At 43.3% G+C, this 19,744-nt stretch overlaps 1 protein-coding gene across 3 annotated transcripts; it reads left to right on the forward strand.

The window, feature by feature from the left end:
* The first annotated feature begins 273 nt into the window (after nucleotides 1-273).
* LOC135409165 (protein spire homolog 1-like) lies at nucleotides 274-17,824 on the forward strand. Of its 3 annotated transcripts, XM_064644349.1 has the most exons (16): nucleotides 276-728; nucleotides 1,577-1,608; nucleotides 2,042-2,206; nucleotides 2,969-3,094; nucleotides 3,366-3,431; nucleotides 6,342-6,503; nucleotides 8,595-8,663; nucleotides 9,131-9,260; nucleotides 9,658-9,782; nucleotides 11,386-11,461; nucleotides 12,012-12,160; nucleotides 13,305-13,436; nucleotides 14,764-14,828; nucleotides 15,674-15,701; nucleotides 16,108-16,250; nucleotides 17,411-17,824. In XM_064644349.1, the coding sequence occupies exons 1-16, from the start codon at nucleotides 488-490 to the stop codon at nucleotides 17,580-17,582; spliced, it is 1,881 nt and encodes a 626-aa protein (XP_064500419.1). In that variant the 5' UTR covers nucleotides 276-487; the 3' UTR covers nucleotides 17,583-17,824. The 3 variants fall into 3 exon arrangements, 2 of the variants coding, with proteins under 2 accessions (XP_064500419.1, XP_064500420.1); XR_010428048.1 differs by lacking the exon at nucleotides 15,674-15,701 and having other exon boundaries at nucleotides 274-728; nucleotides 17,411-17,544; XM_064644350.1 differs by lacking the exon at nucleotides 2,969-3,094 and having other exon boundaries at nucleotides 278-728.
* The last annotated feature ends 1,920 nt before the right edge of the window (nucleotides 17,825-19,744 follow it).

Raw genomic sequence — 19,744 nt, forward strand, 5'->3', positions numbered from 1 at the left:
TGCAGGTGTCCCCTGGAACTGATTGCTGTCATTTATTAGTGTTGTTAGAATAGTTTCCTACCAAATGGACTGAATTTTTGTGGTCTTCAATGAGTTCTCCTCCCCCAAGTATAAGACATTGTTTCCTGCCTCTTTCCCTTTCTGCCTGTAGTTGAAATTTCCTAACTGCTAACACTGGTATTCCGATTAAAATATTTCTTGGGAACAATGGAGCTAAATTGGGCACAACTTTTTGTATAGTCTTCTCTTGATTCCATTTTGTTGTATACTTTCTATTTTCTTTTAAGGAATCTTGTACAAATACAGATTGAAGTGATGTCCTTTTAAAAAGATAGAGCAAAGATTGGCATTAATGGTTGCACCTGTAGGGAAGAGAGATAAGAGCAAACCAAGAGGCAGAACTGACAAAAGGCTGCTGTGAGCACTTGCCTGGCCTGGAAAGAGGAGTGTTAAGCTTCCTGGACTAAGAGTGAAGGTGAAAGTAAGAATGGAATCTCTGAAGTGTGAGCAGAGGATCACAAAGGTGTCTCTAGCTGAGCTTCTGAGGTGTTTTGAACATCCTATAAGTGAGGAGCAAGCCTGGGCTATCTGCTTTCAGTGTTGCTGTAAAATGGAGCAGTTGGCTCAAGAGCTATGCCCATCACTCCATTCTGTATTCATAAAAGGTTGTGGGAGTGTCTTGATCCATGCTGATGGTACTGCTTCCTTCAAGGTCTACCACAAGTCTGGTAAGAACATAGGTGCCAAGGGTTGTTCCTTTAACAGGCTGAAATGGGACAAAGTAGGGAAATTTTCTTTTCCTCTGCTTTTTTTGTTGGTTTTGTTTGGGTTTTTTTCCCCCTCTCCTCTCTCTGTATATTGTCATGAAGCTATTCTCCTGCCTGTACTTTATTTCAGAGGACTGTAGATGAATGGTAATACAGATATATGACCTACTAATTTCTCTAGTCATGCTCTATCGACTCATTTGGTTCCAGGAAATAGCTGGGATAAAAGCTTTTCACCACTTTACTTTATTTGAAATAAATAGTCTAAAGCTTTATTATATGTCCTGCTCTGTTCATCTTCCAACCTTCATCTTCTTACCTTTGTTATGGTAACTTTCACAGTGGATTTATGATTGCAGTTTCCCTTTTTCTGTCACTGTGTGTAGCCAGCAAGTGGCAACAAGTCTGTGTTATGTACGGCTTGGTGGGGCTGCTGCAGAGGTCAGTGCTAGGCTAACTCTTCAGGGATTAGAGGGGGTCATTAACAATAAAGACAAAGATCCCATGCCTTCCTTATGGTTAGATATCAATTAGCAGACAAAAACAACAACAACAACAACAAAGGGAAAAAACCTGCAGCAGCCATTAGTTTGGGGCTAATGGTTACAGTAAGAAGAGCATCCCATGTTGCTTTCTAGCAACATAGGATTTCCCCAAATATAGACCTACTTTCCCCAGGTGGGACTGACTTTAGTCAGAGGAGTTAGTTTCCTTATTATCAAGAATTCTTCCTGTTTCCCTCTCTTGAAAGGGGTTCTAAATGCCTAAGCAGTTTCCTTTCTCCCCCAACCCTCTTTTTTCCCTTTCAGATATTGGCTGCGTTCAGCATTCAGAGGACAAGGTAAGCTTGTATCTTTACCTTCATTATGTGTGCAGATAGAATCCTGCTATAGTAAAGGCCAGCTCAGGAGATATAGATGTCTTTGGAAACTATCAAGGTGCTTAAATTTGCTGTGCCCTGTGAGTATTTCCCCTGCAACGTGGGAAAGAAAACAAAATGCTCAGACTGAACTCAAGGAAAGCAATGGGACTGGGAAACAATGTGCACAGATGCTGTCTACTGTGCCCAGAGTCTTGTTGTCTTAATAATGAAAACTTAGGGGTGCTAGTTCAGGCCATATAAAATCTTAAAACAACTTAAATGGAGAGTATCTCTCATCCTGAGAGATGTGCTCAGCCCTCAGGGGCAGATGAGGGTACATGCATGGCTGGGAATTGAGAGCTGTGACATTCTCCAGTTTGTGCTGCATTGCTTCCTTGGTCTGTGTCTGCAGCTGTTGGAATACTTGGGAGTGGTGATCTATGAAGCCCTGGACTGGGGAATTGACAGCCAACTGGAGCGACAACTGAGTGGTCCTTTGGAGAAATTGCTGTGCCTCATGTTGAAACTGGATGATGAGCCAATGAAACCAGAAGTCACCCTGCAGGATGTTATCAAGGTTTCCTTATTCCCACTTAGTAAATGTAGCAACTTTAGAGGAGCTGATGGAACGGTGTAGTTAACCAAGGGGCAAGACCATTTCTGGGTAAAAGCTGGGTAGATTGTTGGAGAACATAGAGGGAGCATGTGGCTTTCCCATCAGAGGGAAAAGGCAATACCATCTTAGGTACTTGCAGGTGCCCACGGAAAAGAATTAAGAAGGAACACTACACATGGCTCTCACACAGCTGTGTCTACAAAGTCCTTCTGTACATAGTCTCCAAATTCAATACCCAGAAGACTGGATATTGAAAAAAAAGTCACTTGTCTGTACTATTCAGTTTTTGCAAAGGCTGGGATTTCAATGTCTCAACTCAAACAGGTATTTGCCCCTCAAACAATTTAAAGGTATGAGAAACTTCTCATCCCTCTGTCTGATCTGGGCAGGGGAAAAGAACAGGGTAAGTGACTCCACCTGCTGTGGGTTTTTGTGCTTTGTCGGCACTGCAGGCTTCCCCTTTCAGGTACTTATTTCAAAGCACACTCTGTGGAAGACAATATACATAAATTATGCAGTTACTTACATTATCATACATATAAGATTGGACATTTTGCTTCTTTGTTCCTCTGTATCTGCAATAGAAAAATAATATAAAGGGGCCATGAGGAAGATGATTTTTAACCATGGATTGAGGAAACTGAATCTTGCTTTATTCCATCCTCCCATGGTGGTTTTTTTTTTCATTTCAAGATCTCTTTTAAATAGCTGCAATTCTTTCAGGCCTGTGAGGAGCACTTGCCCAGGCCTTCTGAGGCTGCCAGACATTATGAAATGACCTGTAGGAATCTGTTTGCTGAATATATGGAACTTCAAAAGCTTGTGACCATCATCCAAACCTCCAAAGAGGTATATTTGGGATCACCCCTTAGCTGTTATTCCCTCCACCTTCACAGACCCACTAGGTTCTAAAGTAACCTTCCCATTGCACTGAAAGTGGAGCATGTAGATGAAGGTCTGTTTTCACAATGGGAATGGCTTCTGTCTCTGCACCTTTTTTACTTATTATAGCATTTAAAAGTTTAGGTGTTTGGGGTTTGTAGGCTTTTCAGATAAACATTAGTAATTTATATTGGATAGATACTGAACAGAGCAATGACCTCATGTGCTTGCTTCTCAGCGACTGAGAAAAATGGATGTGGAAGATTTGGTGGAAAATCCCATTCAAAAGAAGAAAAACTGTGACGTAAGGGATTTAATTTCTTCATTATGGGCATGGGTTTTTTTCTTCAGCCTTAGCTCTCTGAGGCTTCCCACTGATTCTTCTATGAAAAGTAGAGGTTGAACATATTAAACTGCTTCAGTTTTTTCAGGAGCTTAAGTAGTTAACGACTTGTCTGCAAAACAAGCTGGGGAGTGAACTTGAAGTTAAACTGTTTCATATGTCAACCTCACGTGGACATTTATTCTACACAAATATTGTCTTTGTGGTCCAACTTAAACCACTTCTAAAAATGAAGTGGGAGGCAGTCTTTGGAGTAAGTGTCCACAAGCAATTACTCAGGCTGTTTCTTTCTGCAGCTGAGCCCCAAACTCCAGCTCTTGGTGGGAACTGACACCTGCCAAAAGCAATCTGTTCCTTTCTTGTAGCTGGACTGAAAAATCCCAGAAAACTGTTCTGTTATTGGTAGTACTGGGATGGACTATTTCACTTTTACTTTGTGGGGTCTACGTCGGTTCAGGACTGGCAGGGACTGAAGGCCAGTAGTGCTGTCCATCTTTGTGGCAGCTCCAGCAGCTCAAAGGGGTGAAGGGGGATGAGGCTGGAGATGTCACTTATAGATTGGGCTCACTGCCTTTCTTGTCTTTGCATTCTGTCCTTCCATAGATCTTGGACTGTATGTTTGGGGCAGAGAAAGCAACTTACTCTGTTCTTTTCAAGGCCCTGTAAAGTCAGAGCTCAATCAGAAACAAACAGCTCTTCCTTCAGGCTGGAGCTCTGCCCAGCATAAACAAATGCACTGTAGTCTGGAGTCTGTGGAGGCAAACAGCAAGCCCCAAGAGACTTGTGGACTCGCTCCCTTTGTCTAAATAGCACTTGCTTTGAAGCATGCTCAAACTATTCGTATGAAAATGTTTGTGAAATGTGTGTTTGGGCATATTCTCAATTTTGTGATCTATTAAAATAAACTGGCAAGCTATCTCAAACCACAAACTCATCAACTGCTATAGCTCTTTTCTGCAGGGAATACATGAATAAATACAAGGGCTTTGCTGTGTGGCCTGAAGGCCAGTGTATTTGGCCTCTGCTCCTTCAGGAGACATGAATTCCGAAAGCTGGATGCCTGTTGCAAATCCTCTGCCTCTAGTTTCCAAGTCCCTAAGCACCAGTTGATTGCATCGCTCTGAAAAACTCTTGAGTTTAAAATAACCAGGGTGCTAACTTCACTGGGATCCCACAGATCAGAGCTGATGCCTTGAGTGGTGCTAAGAAGCTAGTGCTCTCTATGGGCCACACTTTTTTGTTGACTGCTACAAAACAGGTCTTCTGAAATGCAGACCACAGCCTTACAGCATGCAGGGTTGTACAGTTGCAGCAGAGCTTATCTGTACACGTTACAAGTTGATATTCACCTTGAAATCTAAGCAGATGAGACCTGTTAGAAACACAGCTGTCTTACTGCTCATCTGTTGAACTTAATGCAATGGATTTACGGTGTTGTAGCATTTTCGTGTTGTATCGCACAGGTGTGGGAAGTTTAGGTGGTATTTAACACTACATGGGATGGCCCAAGTAGAATAACTGCAACGATCCAGTCAGTAGGGAAAGAAAAGTATGAGTGATGATGATGTCACCAACATCTGAAAAATGTTTTGGGTGTGCAAGTTGCTCTGAAATGGACAGTTGAAGACAATTCTTGTCCCAAAACTAATGTGGCAATATTACAGTACAGAAGTCTCTCTTCAGGTCATGTTTTTCAGTCAAGTGCTATAACCATGTGAAATACAACTCTATAAAGTGCAAACATCTTGGTGCTATTTCAAAAGTTAAAAAAAAAAAAAAGTGCTATTTCAAAAGTCTCTAGTACTGATGGGTTTGCCCAGAGACTTTTGTGTGTTCTCCCACACAGTATTAAATATAGCCTAGGAGATATGGCTTGTATGTGGTCACTCTTTGATAATTCTAGTTCTCTGGAGTTGAGGTATGACTGTACCAAAGCCAGGCTAAAACAATCCAACAAAAAATCTCTCTCCTTGAAGGCAGCCATCAGTCAGAGCTTGTATAAGACTCTTCTGATATTACACCAAGATATCTGAAGGGATAAGTTGAGAGAAGATGCTGTAAGTGGAAAAGGGAGAGGAGTCTAAGTCAGAAACTTTGTTTTGAGGCAGTTTTCTGAAATGTTTTGCTTCCCTTTCAGTGTTTATAATACAATCACTTGTTCTTACTTAATTTGCCATTGGGATCCAGATAAACTGTTGATTTAGCACTTCCATTACAATGTTGTCTAAACGTGCTATTGAGTTGACTATTTTTTATCCTGTTTTTGTTGGGTTATACTGCATGCCTGAGCATCCTCAGATACTAAAGCAGGGAGAGGATGAGCAGATATCAGTTTTTAGCTTGTGTCTGCAGGCTGAGGCTGCTAATGTATGCTTCTGTGAAGTATGAGATCCCTTCCCACTTGTCTTCCTCTTTTGTTTGTGGATACTTCAACCCTTGTTTTCTGAAAATTTAGAGGATTTTAATGGTGAGATTTGGGATTTCATTCCCAGTGTTTCCTAGGATTCAATAATGTGAAAACACTGGTACCTGCAGTGCCAGTGCTTGGAGAAAGAAAATGTGTCTTGCTACCTGGCAGGAAAAGCTGTGTTTTGCTGAAGTACATTCATAAAGTTAATGACAAAATTTGGGAATGAGCCTGGTGAGCCAGCTCCTAGTTTCCTCATTGTAAATTAATCTCTGCAAAGAGAAGCAATTCTCTGCTCTGGTACTGTACCTGCTCTGAAACTGAGTAGAAGTGGGTATTAAGGACACAACTGTGTGTTTCTGAATAACTTCAGTTTCTAAGCGTGCCCTGTTACGTGGAGGGAGGGGATGCTGCTCAGTGTGTTCTAGCCAGCTACTGACTTGGCCCTTCCTGGTTTCTCTGAGGCATCCCTGTGGCCCAGTGTCATCAGAGAACTGCAGGCTGGCGTGAGGCTGCACAAGGCCAGTGAGCGGCCACAGCGCTGTGTGCCTCCAAAAGAACGGATCCGCTCTCCCTTTGAATTGCTTTTGGATGATATTCAGCACAAGAGATACACCCTACGGAAGGTGAGTGACTTGGAAAACATCTGCTCTACTTCGTGTCTAAGCAGTATGTGTTGAGAAGTCTTCTCCAAAAGCTTGTCTTTCTCAAGGGCACTTCAAAGTCCAGAAGTGTCTGGGTACCCCTCTCAGTTGCAACTCAACATTAGATCACCCTATTTTTCTACCCAAGTGCTTCATTTCCAGTAACTTTTTAAGTCAGCAGTAGTCACAGTTTCATGAAGCTGAATAGTAAACCTCTTCTCCCTCCAGGGGTCAGCCACTCCTTTCCCTGGAGCAGTTATTCTGCCCTGCACACAACAGTTTCATGGAACAGACTCTTGCCTGCTTGTGCTTTCCACCTTGGACACTTATGTCCTTCCAGGCTCCTTAAGCTGAGCTATGCTTGGCAGCATCTCTTACTAGTTTCCTTGCCTTCCCAGATGCCCCAGATGTTCTGGGTGTATGCAAAAGCAGTTTTGAGACAATCCTTTGCTCAGTCTCAGGCAGAGGCCTCTAGGCAGTGTACTTGAGCTACTGCAGGAGTTTAGTCAGGGTAAAAAAAGGTAAGGCCCTCCCAGGGGCAGCTGCTGTTCTGACTCAAGTGGCAGTGACTTCCAGTTTCACCACTTGGTTGGTGAAGATGACCAGATACAAGAATGTCTGGGGTGTCTCTAAAGGCTTGAGATACTCTTTGCTTGCTGCAGCTTGATCTGGGAATGATGAGCAGATCTAAAACATTGGCATAAGGCTTTGTGGCCTTGGCATGCTTTGCAAACAGACGTCTTGGCAGAAGATGAGACACAACTCTTCTTGTAATAAAACCCAGTATTACAAAAAGTGAAAACTTTGCCTACCACACTAGACATCAGCTTTTTTTTCCTCTTTGTTGGTGCTGCTGGAGTGCAGCAGGTTTATAAGCTTCAGCTAAACCATGCACCTCCATAAAGCCCCAGCTCTTGCTTGGCTTGACTGTGGTTCCAGCCTCCAGGTAAGGCTATGTCATTTCTTTGGAGATAATATCTTTATTGATATATAAAATGAATAGTAGTGTAAAGGAGACAGTGCATCATAGGTATTTGTGTTCCTTGCAATGTACTGTATATCAGTGCACTGTGCAGTACAGAACCATAACTCAAGGTGGCAGGATGATCTGGGACTTGATTTTCTCTTTTTTTTTTTCTTCTTTTAAAAAAACAAAACAAAACAAAACAAAAAAACCACCACTTTTCTTTTTGAGGAGAAGCACAAACATGTTTGAAGAATAGTAGACAGAAATGCTCAAAGAAAGCAGAGTGCACAGGTCTTTGTGAAGGCTCTTAAACTAGGATTTCCCCATCTGCAAAGCTATTTTAAAGCTTCTCTAGCAAACAGTGGTCTAATTTGCAAATGAATGAAAGCACAGCTAGTGTGGGAAGCTGTAGTGTTGTTCTACCTGCACTCCCACATGTTCTGAAGTTGTACACACAGGCATCATAACCTCAAAATAAGAATAGGTGAACAAGGCAGCTAAAGACATGCATGTACAATTGACTTTTTTGTCAGTTGTCCCCTATGCAGCTAGCACAGGGCTTGATGCCTCACATGAATATGTGCCCTGCAATTCTATCTTGCTATTGTTCCTAGTTTATGTAGGGCTGTAAGCCAGTCTCTGAGACTCTAGCTTATGCATACAGCTGCCTGCTGCTGCAGTTTTTGTTGCAGTTCTGTTAACCTGTTCAATTGCTCTCCTCCCTGGAGCTGAGTTCTCACTGTTGAAGAGGATGTGACGATGGTGCTTATCAGGATCACTCCTGAAGTCAAAATCTGAGTACAGTGTTTTCCAGCACCTTCATGAGCAGTTCATGAGCTGTTAGGGCTGGAAGCCTGTAAGGGCTGTGCAGCACTTCTGATTGCCTCTAGCTTGCCATGGGCAAATCTGTCTCCACTGAGAACCCACATAAGTAAATCTCATCATTCTACACTTCCCAACTAATTTTTTTATGCCATCCCCACCTCCCCCATTGCCAAATCCTGAATTGCACCGTTCAGTGTGCCACTGAATGGCAGGGTGTACCAGGAGGAAGGAACTATTGTAGAAAAAGAACTATTTCTTAAGCATCGTTTTTCCTCTTTCAGGTGATCGTTGAGCAAAAACACAAGGACCCCAAAGTTGATGTAGCTGCTCCCAAGCCTCATCTAAAGCTGGTAGGTGACCTGGTGCTGCATCTGATGATAGCAAAAAAAGGTAATTCTGGAGTGACAGAACAGCTTCAAGGAACATAGAGGTAATGCCTTAGCTACTGGTTTGTGTTTGGGAGGGGGATATATTAACTTCTTGAGCAGATCCTCCTGCCAAAACCAGGGCCTAGGAAAATGGGAGTTGACATCTTCATAGGAGAAAGATGATCAGTCTCCCTACTTCTTCCACTGCTTCTTTCATTTGGAACATTTTGTGGTCCTGAAAGAACTTCTGAAGTTCTCAATTTCAAATTTGAGAGTCACCAAAGTATTCTACTATGCCCAGTGCTGGAGGGTGTCTCATGTGCAGGGCCCAGTGCCCTCTTGAGTGACAGGCACTTGTAAAACAGTGCCATTGCTGATGGATTTTTCTGTCACCACTGGTCTCCTTGCTCTATCCACTGGCTCTTTGTGGTGCTGTGCTTTGCCTGCAGGTGTTGGAGAGGCAGCTGAAAGAGTGTGTGCCATGTGAGACCAGCTGGCATGAACGGTCCATGGTAGAAATAAAACAACCACAGAAGCTTCAGTCAGCAGCAGCACAGGAAAAAGGGAGCAGGCCCAAAGGTACCTGCTCCAAAATAGTGGCTGGCCTTTGAAATGAAAGCCCATTTATTTTTTCAATAACATTTATAATGCAAAGGGGGTGGCAATGCAAATTTTGTGTTAGAGGTGGTTTGGCATAAGAATAGTTATTTCTAGAAAATCTGTCTGTGGCTTATTAAGACTCAAAAGATGGTTCAACTTACCCATTTTTTTATGGATGTTCAAAATTGTCCACTAAGTGAGAGGGCAGAATTTTGACCATCACCTAACACTAAAAGTTTATGTAACCATCATGACAAAGTCTGGCCTAATCTCAAATTCTGATCTGTGGGTATCAAATTTGTAATTTTCTTGTCCCAGCACAATATCTCACTTAGTCTGTGTGTTTGGGGGTTTTTGTTCTCCCTCTCCCCTGCAGAAATTCTTTTGACACCAAATACAGCCTCGAACTCTCCAAGTGACAGTTTTTTAACTCTCCAAGATGCCTGTACTGAGTTTAAAGTTGTCAACACTAAAACACAGCAGCTGGGACCAGGAGTTCAGGTAAGGCTTTAAGTGAAAGGACTATGGGGAGGCATTAGAGCTGCAAATACACACATAGCCTGGAAGGTCAGGTACAAATCCTAGTGTAGGAAATCTTGTCTCAAAAGTGAACAAATGTGGTACTGTTGGGTTCACTGAAGTTCTTTTCTCTACAGAAGCACATATCATATTCAGACAGTTCTGTTTGTGGCATGACTGCAGCCTATAGGTACAGCGTATACAATCCCTTCTCTCTGACCAGTGCTAAGACCTGAGGAACTGGCCTGAAGCTGTGTCAGTGGAGGTTTAGGTTAGATAATAGGAAAATGTCTTTCACCCAGAGGGTGGTTGGTCACTGGAAGAGGCTCCCCAGAGAAGTGGTCACAGCACCAAGCCTGACAGAGTTCAAGAAGTGTTTGGACAAGAGTGTGATTCTTGGGATGGTCCTGTGCTGGTCTAAGAGCTGGACTTTTCTTGTGGGTACCTTTCAGGTCAGGATAGTCTATGATTCTATAGAACCAAGGCCTGCTCTGGTCTCTTAAAACCAGATCCTGCAAAAGTTTTAATATGCATGGGAGTCTGGCCAGTCTTACAGTGAGGCATTTGATGCTAGGGGTATTGATGTATTTTGGTTTCACATGGTATGTGAGCTCATGGAAGGAAAACTTAATTACTTATTTTTAAGAAGCAACTTGATTGGTGAATTTCCACTCTTCTGTCTGTGGAGTTATTTTGGGAGCACCACTCCTCAATAAACCACGATGTCTTTGGGTTCTTTTACTCCTGGCTCGATCATGAAAAGCTTGACTTGGTTCTGGGATTCAGTCTGAGCGTATTCAGAAATTCTGTGGAACAGAATTTAAGCCCTAAAACATCATGTCTAGCACAGATGCTCTGGCATACAAACAGGAATCTGTTTTCTGTAAATATTTCTGTCTGAAATGCAGTTGCTTAACTGAGGAAAGCGGATATGAATTAATAAAAGCAGAAAATCTCAGCTATATTTGCCCCCATCTGTGCTACTTGGAGGAATGTTCAGCATTCGAGAACCCTGTAGTTGATGTATTACTGCTAAACTAGAAGGACCTTCATATGGAGACTAATATAATCAAATTTGTTTCCTGCTTTTCTAGAGAAGGTAGAAACAATGCTGTTGAGATACAGCACTGGGTTTGAGTTGGGTTAGCGAGTTGGGTTGGTCATAGTCTCTTGAACTGTTCTCCAATGTTGCTGTGTGTCAACTGGAGCCAAGAATATGGTTCCAATGTACTCCATGGGTTGCTTAGGGAAGATTTTGCAAAGTTGGTTCCTGAACAGATGAAACTTTCATATTAGTATCCACATTGAACTGAGAGAGAGAGAGCAGATGAACTGGAAATTTCACGAACTTGACTGGAGCTTCCTGGTTGTGGAGTGCAGAGGAGGGTTAACTTTATATTCCAAGAAGCAATAGAAAGTTCCTAAATGTACTCCGTTGATTTCTTTCTTTGCTTCACTTTTGAGTGAGCCTGAACATTTCTGGTCAGTCCTGGGTATCCTGGTTTTGTTTAGCAGCAATACTTCTGCTGAAGTGGGTTCAGTGTCTCGCTTACAGCTTATGAACATCCTGTCCTCTGATCTACAGGAAACCACTCTCAAGCTGCCTGACAGCACCTGCCTTTCCTCCAGCAGGTCATCGCTAGTATCCTACAACAGCACAGGTCAGTGTACTTCCAGCTGCATGTCCAAACCAGGTGACAAAGTACAGTCAGTGGCCTGCTGGGTTCCCAAAGCCTTAGGTTGGGCTCACTGTACACTTTCTTTTCACTCTGATCACTTGGAGTTACTTTACAAGAAGAGCTCTAACACTAAGTAATGAGTCTGGGGAGGTGCCCTTAGAAAACCATTTCTCTGCAGTTGACTAAAGCCTGTGTAGTTCCTGCAGCTTCAAAACAATGATACCATGTCCCCAAAGGCCTAACTGGAATTTGCAGTAAAAGCTAAATGAATGTTTTGAATATTCAAGTAGAAAGAGCACCACTTGATTTCATTAAACTAAGTGGTGCTAATGAAGCCTCATCACTGCCTACTGACAAGCATAATTACTGTAACCTCTGCTTTTTGTGATCTGAGCAGATGGGGTGGAGGAGGAGAGACATAAGCCTTGCAACCTTCAGAGGATAGTGTAGCGCTCTTGAGTGGTTTTTGGGGTGAATACTTAAAAGCTGCCAGTTAGTTTTCTGCACCCTAAAACTCTCTCTTCCTATCCAGGTCTCACTGCAAATTCCCTGTGTCCCCCATGTCCACCCACACTAGGAGACATTAAACCCAAGAGTTTCCTGAATACTGGCCAACAGCAACTGCCTCCTTACAGAAGAAGGTCCAAATCTTTAGAGACAGGCCTTCAAAGCAAGGAATTTGTAAGTCCAACATGTCAGCAAGCAGCCCTGGTCTGATAGATCTTGTAATGACTAGAGCTTGCACCTTGATCCTCATGTAAGCACTAAGCATGCTCTGTGGTTTTTATCTTGGGACATATTGTATACTGATCTGAAGTTGGTATATTATTCTCTCACTGGAGACAGCCTAAGAGAGGACTGGATGCTGCAGTGTCCTTGCAGTGCCTTCCCAGTTTGAATGATATGAAATAGTTGTTTCTCATACAAGAAGAAAAAAATACCTCTGTATTACTTGAAAATGTCCATCAAGACTTCCTCAAGCAGACTGTAGTTGACAGTAGGACTGTCCTGCATTCTCTATCTCCCCTCATTCTTTCTAGATACTAATATGTTCACAAGTGTCCCTTAAGCTGCAGTAAAGGGAACAAGCAGTTGACAAACTGTAGATAGCACAGCATTGGTGACTTCTAAATATACCATATATGCAGTACTGAAGTCATCAGGCTCTGCATGACAGTAGTGAGAGAAATGCTGGGGTTTGTGTGCTTCTGTGCAACTTTCTGAATTATGGCCTTGCCCTGTTCTGCCCTTGCTTCCTTCTTTCCTTCTGCATCTCTCTCTGCCTGACCTTGGCAAGTCTCTAAACTGACCTGAGGACTCTGAGACCTCTTCGTTCAGCAGTGGGCTGGGGGATGCAGGTGGGTTGGGTTCCCCAGGTCCCTCCTGGTAGACCACCAAACTATAGTTGCCATGTGTGTGGGGCCAGTGATTCCTGGGAAAGAGAAGGCAAGACAGTGCTGTGCTGTGGAAAGGGATCTTGTACTCAGGAGGGGCCAGGGTGGCATCTGTTCTGTGGTCTGTTCCAAAGGATAAAATTCCCCGAAGACTGGCTCTGGAGATGGTATTAGCTGCTGTGGTGACCAATGGATCTGCTTCCTTTATGAGGTGTCAGGAACCTGCTTGAAAACTGTAGCAATCACTAAACCCCCTGTAGTATTTTCTCCACTAGCATCATCAAACAGTCAACCGATATTCCCCATCACGGGCAAAATTGGGTTTTGGAGACAAATGCTCCTCAGCCTTTGGGACCCAGTTTTGAGGATAACCTCCCCAGATAGCTGCTTTCTTCAGCCTTCTCCAATGCTTAGCTTCTGCCTTTCAACAGGACTATCTCTTTCCTACCAAGTGTCCATCACCAACCATTGCTGAGCTAATTGGAACCAGATATTCAGAGATGGTGCTGAAAGGGCAAGACTTCTTCCAAAGAGGTGGTGATGGTGTCTTTCTAAGAGCAAAGGTATGTTTCCTCTTCTTCTCTTTGTGCTATCCTTGGTTTTTCAAAAGCTGTCTGGTTTCATGACCCTCAGTGCCGAACTGCTGAGGTGCCCTTTGCCTCAACTTATCCTGTTCATAACAGCTGATCCCAGTTTGGCCCTAGGCTGGAAACAGTTTTTAGTACTTGTGCAGTGATGGCTTTTAATCCAGTTTAAACTCTGTAAATTGCTTAGAAAGTAACCCAGCCTTTGCTTTTTACTTCTTGTCTGTGATTTCCATGCTAGGAGAGCTGACTGCTGTGACTGTGGGTGAGTTCTGAAATCCTGAAGTAAATAGTTGGGATTTGGTACTGCTAAAGAGTGAAACTGAGGCTCCCACACCCGAGTTGACCTAACTCAAACCACCTTGCTGAGTGGACACAAAGGTTGGGGAGATGAGAGGGACAGAGAATGACCTGCAGCACAGGACTGTTGGCTCTTCACATTTCTTGACTACTGCCTTACTCACTGAGTCTCCTTTAGAGGGGGTGTTGCAGCCAGCCCCTTCAGAACAGATGTCCTGAGTACAAGCCCTTTGCAACACAGATGTGAGGAAGTCTGTGCTACTGGGCTTATGGGTCAGCTTCTTGCCCTCATTTATTTAGCAGTACAGACAGAGTCAAAGGGTTCTAATAGCAAAGCTATGCTACTTCCACAGTCTGTCTGATGCTCCTGAGACTGAATTCTTGTTTTTATCTCACCTTACCGACCTTGCTTTAACTTGCCTGTTCTATGCCTATTCAAAAATGGCTCTTATCCCCTTTGTGTTCTTGCTGCTGAAGTTTTTTTAGCTTTCTCAAGCTCTACTTCTCAAGATAATATCACTTCTGACTGCCAGCTGTGTATGAATGTGCTCTTTCTTATAAAGTTCAAGCGACTCATCAGCTTCCTTATGACTCATTTTTTGCTTCAGGATTGAATTCAAATTTGCCCTGATTTAATCTCTTTGGGATTGCTGCAGTCTACCTCAAAGAATGTCTCTCTTCTTCCCTCTCTCTTAACTAGCTACTGTTACACTCTTACACAATACAGCTATTGTTTGCTCCAGAGCCTTTTTTTAAACTCCTGTTGTCTGGCAGCTGCCCCAAACCTCTGCATCATAAAAACACTGGCCTACAAGTAAGAATTTTTTTTGCCTTTTTAGCTTTTAATTCCTGTGTCTTTGCTATCCTTTATTCAACCTCTGTTATTGTATATGGATCTAAAGCCTTTAGAAGGTTGGTTTATATGCTTGCTCTTTGACAGGCAGTGGATACTGTTGGTACAAAGATATTTCCCCTTTGCATTCTCAAATAACTTTCCTTTCCACAGATCTGTTTCAGCTGCCATAAGCAGATGTTTCTTAAGTGGCCTTACAACTGTTACCTCTGCAGCAGGTGAGCTGGTACAAAAAGGGTGAATAAGGAGGGAGAAAAGAGTGAAAGAATAGTGCTGAAAATACCCAGTATTCAAAGACTTGTAGTACTGGATAGGAACAGGTTGCTGAGCCCTTCAGTTTTGTCTTACTGCACAAGCCAGGCTGAAGTCTGTCTACAGCTGCAGAGGATGTGGAAAAGTTTGTCTCTGAAGTGGTATCTCAGTTTTAATTCTTAGTATTAAGCTAGCAATAACCAAATTTACTGTGCCAGTATTAAATTCAATTTCTCTGAGATCACTTTGAATTTTGCTCTAAAGATTGGATTTAACTTCAGACAAGGGCTTGAACAGGTTCTGGGAGAGGGTCTTCACCAGAATCTTCTGTTGAGGACTGAAAAGGAGAACTCCAGACCTTGTGACTGGGGAAGGAGTTGGACCTACTTGTATCCGCTTAGTTGTCAGAAACTTTCTGTTCATGGAAGAGGGAGAGAGATACTTCAGGCTCATTAAGGCTCACTTAAATCTATTTGAAGCAGTGGTGAAGCACTGAATTGATTACAAGCAGCAAGTAAACAACCACTGGAAATTGAGCAACTGTCTGGTGGTAGTGCTGGGTGAATTTTAATGAGGATTTGCAGAGAAAGCCTTGAAGCTATGGATGCTGACACATTTCAGATGAATTAAACAACCATAAATAGGAGAGCTGGCAAACTGAATGGGGGAGTTCTAAGCTTTCTTACTTTGCCATCAAGCAATTCTGCCACAATCACAAATTCTGACTTACTTGGGAAAGTCACCTTTAGCTGCCATATTAGTATCTGCTGAGCTTTACTCAAATGATAATGCTGGGAACTTTTTCTTTCAGTGTTGTCTGCTGTGACTGCTGCATCAAGGCAAGTCTAGTCTGTACAACAGCATATGAGTTTTTTACATTTTCTGTTTTCCCAATGCCTCACCTAGTCATAGGAAGCTTTCCTTCATCCCACTGATACCTCAAATCTACCCTCTACCTTGTTTCTAAGAAAACAGAAGAGGGAATATTATGAGGTGCAAAAGCAGCAAGGGTGCTGCAGACATCTCTTGTCATACTCAGCTAAAACAACTCTGGTTCCTCTTTCATCCTGTGTAAAGTGGTTGGGATTACACTGTGATCTATTTATACAAGGGTCAGAAAGTTCACTGCATTAATGTCTACCTTTTAAGTGCACTAATAAATCAATTGCATGCCATGCAAATTCTCCTGCTAAGCAGGAGGATGTGTTTCCCGGAGAACTCAGGTGACTTGTGTTGTGATTCTAGATGTCGATGCCCTTCCGAACGTGTGTACATCTTCCACTTCACTTCCTAAAACTTTTGAGACTCTCCAGAGAGGACGACCCAGCTACTGAAGAGCAGAAGAGCTCAGAGTTGCTACATGAAATAGAGCACGGGCAGTATTTTGGGTAAGCTGGGACAGGGATGTTCTGGTTTTACCTTGAAAGATGTTACCAGTTACTTATGCAAATCTACAAACATGCAGACAGCAGTATGTAGGAGTAGGTTGGTCAGCTGAATGTTCTGCTGAATGACTGGTTTAGTCCCTGGTCTAACTGGTGTATAGTTCTCTGGAAGTATTGTGGATTTTAGATGACCAAAAGGGAGGATGTGAAGGTGCTCTGAAGTAGATTTTCCTTTCTAACTATTAGGTTTCTGATGTGGATTTAGAAGTGTCCGCATTAGCCCAGACATGGAAAGTCCTTTGCAATAGCTTCAATTGTATAAGAATTTCCAGACTGCATTACATTCTATCCCCCACAGCCGGAGGTCTGTCACTACAACCCAGGCATAGCCCCTTTATACCTACAAATCAAATATGCTAATTGTTTTAAGCATAACTGACTGAAGAGTAATGCCATAAATGGTTTCTCATTTTCCCTCCACACATATACAGACACCCTTTCCTTTTTGTCCCCAGAAAATGAACTATTGCAAAGAGAGCTTTTGACAGTTCTGAGTGGAAAAGACAGACCATGTGTGTATAAGTGCAATATCTAAGACTGAAAACATACATTATCTCTTCTCTGTGTTCTCATCTTCCCAAAACAGTTAAGTGTTCTACTGGAGGAACTGGTGTCTTTTTTTTTCTTTCTTCTCTGAAACCATTCTTTAATGTAGCCAGAATAAAGTCACAGCAGTTTCTGGTTCAAAGGCTTGTACGTCAATTGCCAAAAAGTAGGGGTAGTGTTCACTACTGAAGTTAACTGCGTGGGGCAGGCAGTGGTTTGGTCTTACAATGCAGGTGCTGTAGGAGACGTCTGAGAGGCTGCATTGCTGTCATACTTCAGGATGGCAAAAAAAAAATCCTGCTGCATGAGGATGCAGCCACAACCTTGAATCAGACATAGATAGTCATTAGCCCTTTGACATACTGGCAATAAAGTGTCAGTAAATGAAAGTGTTCTGGTGCTTAGTAGCCTTCCTAAGTGGTGCTGACGGCTCTTTTGAACTCATGCAGTTACCTAAATCACTTAGCAGCCTGGGGGGAAGGGTGGAAGAGCACGATGCCCTCTAACAGAAACCTGGGTCAGCTTTCCTGCTTTTGTTTTTCCCTCTCCCTCTCCAGTGTACCCGTTATTTTGGAGCCACGTTGCCTAGCACGGCCTCTGTGCTGTTACACAGGGGCCATGGCAGACTGGCTGACTGCAGACATCTGTACCCGCTGTGAGCAGTACCTGATGAATGTGGCTTCCTGTCAGCAGCAAAGCATCCCTCCCAGAAGAACTTCCTGGGCTTGATCCAAACTGCAATAACTATACCATACATTTCTCCTGTCACTTGTTCTGTACCTGAAATAAATGAAACAGCTTTATGCACCTATTGACATAAAGGCCTGATTAGAAGACCTCCCTGCTAGTCAGTCTAAGCAGGGAGCACAGTTAGTATTTCTGTATTGTGAAGTATTCTAAAGCTTTGTGGGTTTTGGAACTGTTTTGATTCTTTTTATGTTTCTTTGAGGAAAATAAATGTTGAAGCACTATCACGTCTCTAGCATTTTCTTCTTTGCACCTGCAGTTGCCATTGTTCCGTGGCACTGTTTGCATTCATTGCTGAGCAGGCTTCACCCAATGTAATGAGTACAGGGAAACTTTTAACCTAAACCCCCATTCCTGAGAGGGTTGGAAAGTGGAGCTCTCAGTTATGTGATCACATCACCATGCATTTTGCAAGTGTTCCTTCCTCATAACTCACTAAACAGCACTTAAAGCTCACTGCTTTGATGCATGTAACACCACAGTGATGGCTGCCAGGCTTTAGGAAGCAGACTTGATTTAGGAAACTTGATTTGGTTTTTGTCTGTGCACTATCATCCTTTGGTACCAGAGCTTCCTGGTGTGTGTCGCTACTATATCTCAATGCCATCATCACCTGAGGAGCAGATGGTTTTTCTTGAAAGATTCATCTCTTTGTATTGGCTTTAAGCTTTGCCCTAAGGTGAACTAGTCTGTTGCAATGTATATGAAAAATAAAGAATGTTTTAGTAGATTTTTTTTGTGTGTTAAAACCAGAAATGAGATATTTGATAGTATGTGTATTTCTCCCCAGGAATTGCCTATATGGAAGGGATGTAGGGCCTAAATGGAGTTTGCTTTGATTAGTTTCGCCGTGTTGAAGGATACAATGGACTTGTAGCTGGAATGAGTCATGCTAAAGAAAATAATGTCTAGGGAGGGCCAGTTCTTCTAGATGAAGTAGAAGGGAAGAAAGACATGTTTAAGCTGAGCCTAACTAAGGTCTGCATCCAAACTGCCAGGAGGGTCAATACCTCCAGCTGACTTGTGCTGGCCTGACTTCTTCCTCCAAACTGCCTGTCTGCAAGCTGATGCCACTTGCAGGTTTGGGCAAGCTCTGCAAGTAAATGAATGTGGGGAAGCTGGAGCTTGTGCTTCCTTTTGGAGCAAGTTCAAGTGCTCCTCTTCCTTCAGTCAATTAGGAGGGATGCAGCCTGCCTGCCCAGGTCCTCTCCTGTATGTACTAATCGCTGGTGCTGCTGGGAGGCACATCCATATCAGGCAGGTGGGCTCCTTGCAGGCTTTAGGGAATGGCAGCCAAGCCACAGGTGCGCTTGCTGGCAAGATGGGCACAGTGTGGGCCCAGGGGCATAAGGTGCTCTTGGACACTTGCTGAGTGGAGTAGTTTAGGTAAAACTAGAAATGAGCTGAGATCAGCCTGTTTTGATTAATGTGTAAGCCCAAAATGCTGCTCAGAGCCTGAGTGCAGCAGTATGGAGAGCAGTCTGTATGGCACTGAGGTAGATATCACTTTATCAGGAGAGCAAACGTAGTTCTACATTCTGTCTCTTGCACATCTGCTGTGGTGTGACATGGGCTTGTTTTATTGCGTTTCCCTTTTCCTACCTTGTGACCATGATAGGGGTGAGGAAATGCCCTCACTTGCAGAACAGACAGGCAAAAAGGCAGGGGTGGGTGGATGCTAAGGAATAGCCTGACCTTCTCTGCTTCTCCCTGATCTAGCAACCTCATGGGATAACCCATGTTCCCATCATTCCTCTCAACTACATCGGTTGCATTAACTGCTGGGCGGGCTAGCAAAACCTCTGTCCCCTGTACAGGGGTGACATCTCCAACCGTGGTGAGCAGCCATTGTTCCTGACCATGGCAAGTCATGAAAGCTAGCAGGGGCAGACTTACTAGAAAAGTACACCTGTTTAAATACAGTCAAAAGAGCCTAGTCACCTCCTTTCCCTGGCTGAGGAGAGCCTTTAGGAGGAAAGAGAGAAAAGGCCTTATCTGGGAGCCACAGAGTGCAGAGTGGAGCAGGTACAGGCACAAGACAGGCAGCCTGAAGCAAGGGTGCAGGAGGGAGGCTCCTGTGTGGAACAGATCTGGGACAAAGCCTTGAAGGCACCGAGACCAGCACTTTCCAGGGATGTGGAAGT

The sequence above is a fragment of the Pseudopipra pipra genome, chromosome 2, assembly GCF_036250125.1.
Source record: "Pseudopipra pipra isolate bDixPip1 chromosome 2, bDixPip1.hap1, whole genome shotgun sequence".
Taxonomy (NCBI): Eukaryota; Metazoa; Chordata; class Aves; order Passeriformes; family Pipridae; genus Pseudopipra; species Pseudopipra pipra.

What these genes read in the sequence shown, in the direction of transcription:
- LOC135409165 (XM_064644349.1), top strand. Translation starts at nt 488, where the DNA reads ATGGAATCTCTGAAGTGTGAGCAGAGGATCACAAAGGTGTCTCTAGCT. An exon ending in CCAAGCCTCATCTAAAGCTG is followed by an intron (nt 8,664 to 9,130) that starts GTAGGTGACCTG and finishes CTTTGCCTGCAG; the next exon opens with GTGTTGGAGAGGCAGCTGAA. An exon ending in GCCTTCAAAGCAAGGAATTT is followed by an intron (nt 12,161 to 13,304) that starts GTAAGTCCAACA and finishes GCCTTTCAACAG; the next exon opens with GACTATCTCTTTCCTACCAA.